The sequence below is a fragment of the Cololabis saira genome, chromosome 15 (assembly GCF_033807715.1).
Source record: "Cololabis saira isolate AMF1-May2022 chromosome 15, fColSai1.1, whole genome shotgun sequence".
NCBI lineage: Eukaryota > Metazoa > Chordata > Actinopteri > Beloniformes > Belonidae > Cololabis > Cololabis saira.
In genome coordinates, this window is record NC_084601.1 from 27,348,218 (window position 1) to 27,356,658 (window position 8,441).

An 8,441-nucleotide genomic window follows, 5' to 3' on the forward strand; every position below is an offset into this window, starting at 1 on the left:
GACCGGGTCTCAAGCAGCCCCGCGTCGAGGCAAGCCGAGATGATGATGAGGCAGGGGAAGGTACGCAATGCTTCATAATGAAACGTGTGTATGTGTTTGTATCCAGTATTTTGCTCATTGGAGAGTTAAAATTGGGCATATAGACACCCGATCCGACTCGAAAACCCCCAAAATTTCGCACGCGGGAGTGCAGCTCGCGCGCGAGGGCCCCCCCTCGCCATTTCACACAGGGCCTCGCAAATCTCCCAGACAGCTCTGCGTAGGATATCAGGTGTGGTCTCAAAATTAAATCAGGCAGTCTTTGGTGGCAAGACCAATGTGATGGTGGTCGGGCATCACTCGCATTGTAGGACGCGAGACAGCCGATCTGGACCTGCAAACACAGCTAGCAATGATTCTTTCTGAGATGGCCACAAATCATGCTGTGTGTAGGAACCTTTAGACCACTGCTTATGTCTTTCCTTCTTGGTGTTGTTTTACTATACACATGTATATACATGTTTCAGACCGGTAAATTACCAAAACATCTGTTTTTACAGAGGTCTGCACACCTGAGGATTAACAGCACCCGGCTTCAACTGACCCTTTTAGCTCCTACAGAAGCATTGAGGGCCACATGGCCCACATGCTTTAAAAAAAAAAGGTTGTATGCGGTTAATCCTGATAATCATAAACATGGAGGAGGTACACGCAGGAGATGAGAGATACTCTCAGTTACAAACCAAAGAAAATACAATTTGGCACAAGCATGTTGAGCTGAAACAAATAAAGAAAATAAAAAAGAACAGTTATAATAGAAAGCACAGCAATTCATCTTGCTGTTATGACAATGGAGTAATTAAGATTGCATTGTCACTCTCCCATTGGCCCATATCGGCTCTCAGCACAGGCAGCGCTGTTTTTCCTTTTCTTTTCCTCTCCCAGGTTTCTCGTGAGCTGGAGGAATTTAGCAGGAATGCAGAAAGAGCATCCTGTTTTCACCCTGTAGTCAGCTATTCACCATCTCCACTGCACGCTGGAGGTCTGACATTTCCCCGTGACGTCAGGTTTGATCAGTCAACACATATTATTACTGTGTGGGGGTCATTTGATGTCAGTCCCTCCAGGTGTAGTCCAACAGAACCACAAACAGTCCAAAAATGCTCAAAGCAACATTGACCTGTAATTCAGTCTGAATGGAACCAACTCCTCAGTGATTCTTTTAATCTGTCATGACTGAAACACTTGACCTATAACCCAGGATGTCCTGCGGATAATAAGGAGCCAACTGTCACCAGCATCCTCTATAAGAAACATTTTCTGAGCCCACATCCCTCTTGCACAAGTCTATCTAATGTAAACATCAGCTTATGGAGCAACAAAACAGACTGGCCACCATGGAGCAACAACCGCAGCATGTCTCAGACAAAGAAATCCTGTCTGGAATCACAAACCACTTCAGCTTCTGTTTTTTATAGACCTGTTTTCCAGCTCTGTAGTTAATGTTAAACTTCAATGCAGGCACGCTTTCCCTTGCTCCATCAGGTCGCAGAGCGTGCTTTCAGTTTCACGTGGGTCATGCACTTGTCATGCACAAGCCTCTTGTCTTTGTAAATGACTAGGTGCATGAATTGGTCATCAGATTAATCATTTTCCTCAAAGTTAATGCACAACGAGTGACTTCACCTAGTTTTTTGAGAAGAGAGGAGGGAGAGACACGCAGCTGCACCTTGGGGTGTTGCTGGCTGTGCCAGAATTCAGGGGGGTTGTAGCTCAGTTTGTTTGCTCCAAAGTTCTGGTGTTATTTGTGTTCACACATGACTTTTCACAAATGAACCATGAGCTGGATCATAATTCTGGACAAATGTATATATAAATCTGTTATTTCAAATGTATACAGTTATAGAAACTGGGGTAGAAGTAAAATACACTGTAGGGACATTAGCGTTGGAATAAATACAACCCAAACTATTACAAGTCTGTGCAAAATGTAAATAAAAACTGCAACAATCTGCTAATCTCATAAACTCACATTATATTCACAATAGAAGAAATAAGTCACACCAACTCTTGAAAGTTTTATCATTTCACAAAAATAGCTACTTTTGAAGCAAGTTGAGGGCAACTAAAGGCTGGAAAAGTAAGCGGTGCTAAAAAAAGAAACACTTGCAGGAACATCCTGCACTAGGTCAGTGACATAACTGGGTATTAAAGAGGCCCTAGAAAGTCCCTAGAGCAGGGGTCACCAACCCTGGTCCTCGAAAGCACCTATCCAGCATGTTTTAAATGCTACCCTGCTTTCAGCACAGAGTGATACAAGGAGATGTGTCATCAACATCGATGTACACACCTTGATGACAAGATGATGACGACCGTTAATTAGAATCAGGTGTGTTAATGCAGGGAAACATCTAAAACATGCTGGATAGGTGCTCTCAAGGACCAGGGTTGGTGACTCCTGCCCTAGAGAGGCCCCAGAGAGGCCCTAAAGAGTCCCTAGAGAGGCCATAGAGAGTCCTTAAAGATGCCATAGAGAGTCCCTAAAGCAGGGGTGTCCAAAGTCGGTCCTTGAGGGCCGTTGTCCTGCATGTTTTAGATGTGTCCCTTTTTTTATCAAAGCGTGATACAAGGAGCTTGGTCATCAACAGAACTATCCAGACTTTCGTGACAAGGTGTTGACGACCGTTTATTAGAATCAGGTGTGTTGATGCAGGGACACAACTAAAACATGCAGGACACCAGCCCTCGAGGACCGACTTTGGACAACCTTGCCCTAGAGAGTCCCTAGATAGTCCTTAAAGACGCCAAAGAGAGACCCTAGAGAGTCCCTAGAGAGGCACCAGAGAGGTCCCAGAGAGGCCCTAGAGAGTCCCTAGAGAGTCCCTAGAGAGGCCCTAGAGAGGCCCTAGAGAGGCCCTAGAGAGTCCCTAGAGAGGCCCTAGAGAGTCCCTAGAGAGGCCCCAGAGAGGCCCTAGAGAGGCCCCAGAGAGGCCCTAGAGAGGCCCTAGAGATGCCCCAGAGAGGCCCCAGAGAGGCCCTAGAGAGGCCCTAGAGAGGCCCTAGAGAGGCCCTAGAGAGGCCCTAGAGAGTCCCTAGAGAGGCCCCAGAGAGGCCCTAGAGAGGCCCCAGAGAGGCCCTAGAGAGGCCCTAGAGATGCCCCAGAGAGGCCCCAGAGAGGCCCTAGAGATGCCCCAGAGAGGCCCTAGAGAGTCCCTAGAGAGTCCCTAGAGAGTCCCTGGAGAGTCCCTAGAGAGGCCCTAGAGAGGCCCTAGAGATGCCCCAGAGAGGCCCCAGAGAGGCCCTAGAGAGGCCCTAGAGAGGCCCCAGAGAGTCCCTAGAGAGACCCCAGAGAGGCCCTAGAGAGTCCCTGAAGAGTTCCAAGAGAGGCCCTGGAGAGGCCCTAGAGAGTCCCTAGAGAGGCCCCAGAGAGGCCCTAGAGAGTCCCTAGAGAGGCCCTGGAGAGGCCCTAGAGAGTCCCTAGAGAGGCCCTGGAGAGGCCCCAGAGAGGCCCTAGAGAGGCCCCAGAGAGGTCCCAGAGAGGCCCTAGAGAGGCCCTAGAGATGCCCCAGAGAGGCCCCAGAGAGGTGCTAGAGAGGCCTTGGAGAGGTGCTAGAGAGGCCTTGGAGAGGCAGTCTCTCAGCAAGAAAGATAGACGTTAAGACAGTAGTGAAGTCAGCCTAGTATCACCTAAACCAGTGATTCTTAACCATAGGGCCGCGGCCCACACTTGGGCCGCGAGCGCCATCTAGTGGGCCGCCAAAAAAAATTCAGTTTTGTACGTGTGGGCCGCGGGGGCCGCGGGACTGCATAGCAACTCCCAACCAAATGAGGAGAAGAAGACACTCAGCTAGCTGTACGTGTAATAGTAAGAGAAATGGTGTGTCTTTACAGAGAAAATCCTTCATTTTGCACAGAGTAGGTTTAGATCCGCCAGGATTAGGGATCGATTAATTGGGTCTGCGCCCAGAGCAAGCGAGCGCGGCGTGCTCATTTATCCCGGCGCGTCCCCGCGGCCGGGGAGGTCGGCTGAGGCTGCCGCTCGGGCGGTGGGCTCCGTCGTTACTGGTGAAGGATGGTAGATGTAGATGCGTGGGCTGTCGTGTCTGCTGGACTGGACTGTTCGGGCTTTCGAAAAAGCATCGAAAAGTAACTGCTGCAGCGCGACCAGAGAGCTGCGGTGCGGGCTGTGCCCGTCGCAGCTGATCAGGCTCGGATGAAACCCGACACACTGAGTCCTGACAACTTATTAATGTAAATAACTTAAAGTAAAATCAAACTAAGTTTTGTCCTCGCTGTATTTTTAAATATGCAACCCGGAATAGACAAATTCATCCTGTTCAGTCTTCCCACTGGGACAAAACCAGTGTCTCATACGTTCAGAGACTGTGGCGTTCAAAGTGCGAAAGTGAAACGCCACTGAAACAAAACACAAAGTTTTTCATCAAACATATCCACTCAAGTCTGAACTGAAGTCACAGAAAATAAGCTGAGCATCTTAAAACATCCTGCCCATGTTTGGGTCCAGATACAGCTGTGAAGCAGCTTTCTCCACAGTGAACATAATTAAAACTAAATATCGTTTCAGGCTCATCAATGAGCACCTCCACATGCATATGAGAACCTGAACCTGAACCTTAAATTGTTAAGATGTGTTTATATTAATTTAGTATAAAAATGTGTTGAGACAATTAACAAAGAAAAGGGGAAATTCAAACTGCTGGTAGAGAAATAAAATAAGATAGCATTTGAAAAATAAAATTAAATCTACTTTATTTTTAAGAGAAAAAAATATGTTTAATTCAAGTTAAACATGTTAATTGGCAAATATGTACTTTTTTTAATATAACAGTCAGATGCAGATGTTGATACAACTATGAGGCTACTTGAATATATATACACACACATATATATATATATATATATATATATATATATATATATATATATATATATATATATATATATATATATATATATATATATATATATTATGATGTTCTGGACCTTCGCTTGAGTAAATTTTCTCTAAATGGACCTCTTAAAGTTGAATACCCCTGCTATACAGTGTTTATATTTAATGGGCCCCGGGCCACTCTGTACTGAAAAAATTGGGCCCCAAGGTCAGAAAGGTTAAGAACCCCTGACCTAAACAACATATCAAGGATTCAAGGATTGATGCCCAAGTCCTCAATAAGACCAAGAGAGTTGACCATACTGTATACTGTAACTCCAGTTATTAGGTCTTTACACTGGCTGTCACAGAATAGATCTTGTGTTTCATTAGTCAGCATTCAGTAAATTATCATTATTAATTTGTCAGTTTCCTTTCTTTTTTTGCTGGCCATTATGGGTTTTCTTTTTTTTAATGCTAGGGTACCAGCACCTCTACCACATGCGTAGTTTCAAGCTCATCCCAATGTTTTAGGAATTGGGGACGTACTTCCCAGTGATTTCTCCCCTACGCTCCAAAGTACTTATTTTTCTACCAGAGTTCAATTCTTCCTACACCCTTCAGCCGCAGAGCTGCTCATGAACGAGTTGTGAACCCTCTAAGAATATCCAAAATGTGGAGCTAGGGTTTCATGTAGGTGGGGGTTTGGTGTGACGCAGTAAATAAAATAAACACATGATAGAACAAAATGTACATTCAGCTTTTTATTTTCACATACAAAATTCAGTGCATCTGTTATAGAAATATAAATACATCTATGAATAAGTTAGAGAATAAATAAATTGTTCCATTTACAATAACTGTCATCATTTAGTATCAACAGAAAACTTAAAAGCTTGTAAACTTTTCATGATTTACAGCATTTGGATATGTGTGGATGGTTATTTTTCAGCATTACAACAGCTGAACATTAAAGTCTCCACATTTAGCCAGCAGCTGGAGCAGGTGGAGACGCTGAAGAACAAACGGATTCCAGGTTCATGACTCAAGAGTTTCCCTCTGACTCAGTACAGAGGAATTGAATGGACGCTTGTCAGTGGCAATAAAAAAACACAACAAAAAAACAGCTGCTCCATGATTTGTTTGGGATTTGCAAATCATTACAACCTCTGCACTTATCTTCAATCAAAACATGAAACAAACAATAAGCCCTTGAACCATCCCTGCAGTACAACTGCGCTATCGTTGTTATGAAAACAGACAGGAAAACCTTGAAGGTTATTGCTTATTTCATAAATCCCAGTAATGTAACGTTCATTTTCCCGTGAAAAAGCTGCCATTTTCAAAAGCTGCCTGATAACTGAAAGGCTGTTTGCTATTTGCCTCCAACATCTAGCAGGAGGGCAGATTCCTGCTCTGGTACGGAGGAACGTTGAAGCAAACGACGAGTCAGCAATGACATCTGAATGTATTCTGATAAATCAGTTCCAGCTACATGTGTAATAACACTTTGATCCTCTAAGCAGGTTTACATTTGAGCGTAGCGGCCACATGAAGGCCTCGTCGCGGAGGCCACATCCCATCCAGCCATTTTCAAGATTCTCCCCGCTATTCCTACAGTCACGTTCCACTCTTCTGTCTTCAAGTGGGTCAATTAAAGTTCGAGGACTCTTATCTCCTCCATCCTTCATTCATCCGTCGTTCCTCCATGTTTCATTATGGTTGCATTCCTTCCACGTCTTTTGAAACTTGGGTTCTGGAGGTGGAAGCATGAAGCCGGATGATCGTGGTCAACAGAAGATGAATCCGGAGGATCAAACATCTTCTGCTCTCCGTCTGAACGGCTGGATGTGATTTGCGGTCACCGTGTTGGACTTGACCACAGATCTGTGGGGAAACAATCCAAAAGAATCCAGTTCAGAGACATGTCTTGTTCGAAAATAACCATTCATAACAAATCAATAACAAAACGTTGATTTTTAAATTCTGAATTATTTACCTGAGGAACGCCAACAGTTTGTTGTTGTTCGTGGATTCTGCCAAAGATCCCATGACATCCCGCCTTGAATCCTCTGAGCTGCAGATAGAAATAACAACCCTATTAAGACACATTCTGAAGCTGCTGAGTGTCTCAGGAAATTCAAACTTCACAACCATTTCTGCTCTCCTTGAGGCACAGTTGTTACGGATTAGCCAAACAATTTCTGAGGAATACTTGAACATTTTCTGATGCCTCATGGGTAAAAATGCAGGACTAATCTCATAAAACCCTTCAAGGGTGACATCTAGAAACTGACTCATCCATCCTGGTGGTTTCAAGACCAAAACAAGTCAGAGACGCAACACGCATTCCTCTGAGCAGATGAAGAAATGTAAACTTTCCCAAAATAGCAACACTTGTAATAAACCTCGTCACTTCTTTCAAGTCGGCCTCGGAAATTGGGGCGAGTATCTCCGCTATCAGCGCTACCCTCATGACGCAGTTATCACAGCCTCCATCCCTGCTCTCCCTCTCTGACTCGTGCTCATCTTCAACATACTGTGTGGATGAGTCACAGGAGCCTGATGCCCTGATACTATCTCTCAGGTAGCTGGAGCACGTCGGAGCGAGGAGGAAGTGGTGCTCACCTTTGACGGCAGAAGCCATGGCAGCTTTTATCGGCGGGGTTGAGACATTCGCATCTGCCGGCTGATCTGCGGCGGCGAGACAGGGGGTTTCCCAGCCCATACGGAAGGATTTTACTGTAAAGGAAGAATGAAGCCTATTAGGATGGATCCTTTGATCACATGATCCCTCAGCAGTCCTGTGGCTGAGGTTAGGGTTAAGGTTGAGGTTTGTTTTACTTAGACCAAAACTATGGGAAACAAATTCTCATTCTGAAATCTTACCTTGGTGTGTTCACCCAGATAACGTCCAAGTGGCAGAAGTAGAAGCACTCGTTGTCCTGCCAGTTGTTGCAGGAGCAGCGTTTGGTCCTGATGTGAACAGGAGGCGGCGTCTGAGCTGGCTGCTCTGGCCGCTCGGCTGCAGGGAGTCCACAACCTAGAAAAACCGAGAGGATCCATAAGATGATTAGCTGAGCCTTCGCTGTGAGGCGTCCACATGCAAACACCAACAAACCTTGACCATCTACATCCCACTAGTACAGTTAAACGTCGTGTAAAAGACTTAGATCAAGTCAAATTATCACATAAACTAGCCAGAGATGCTTATATCAATAATTCTGTGATAATATTCTGATTAGTTTTTAGTAAAGTTTCCTGTCAAAACGGTCAATGTCACAACTGTAATTTTTTTTTTTCAGAAAACACTCTGAGCCTCAAAGGAAGCAGGAAAAAATCTTTAAAGCTAATTGCAGATCATTTAAAGACAACAAACTCACCCTCTTGCACAGTCATGGAGATGATGAATAATAAGAGTATCTTGCTTGTGAAGGAGGCCATCATCATCATCATCTTCTGTGGCTGTAGTTGAAGTCTGGTTGTGCAGAAGTGGCAGCCGTCAGCAAACTCTCTCCAGAAAGGTGTGGGGGAGTCCGAGGTCCTGCGTGAGAGGAGGCTGGAGATCTGC

General features: G+C 45.1%; 1 protein-coding gene across 1 annotated transcript; it reads right to left on the reverse strand.

Annotated features, from left to right (window-relative positions):
- Window positions 1-5,619: 5,619 nt before the first annotated feature.
- Window positions 5,620-8,441, reverse strand: edn2 (endothelin 2). The gene is made up of 5 exons (XM_061741203.1): window positions 8,254-8,441; window positions 7,760-7,913; window positions 7,499-7,612; window positions 6,870-6,947; window positions 5,620-6,757 (listed from the first exon to the last, which is right to left on the reverse strand). The coding sequence occupies exons 1-5, from the start codon at window positions 8,324-8,326 to the stop codon at window positions 6,685-6,687; spliced, it is 492 nt and encodes a 163-aa protein (XP_061597187.1). The 5' UTR covers window positions 8,327-8,441; the 3' UTR covers window positions 5,620-6,684.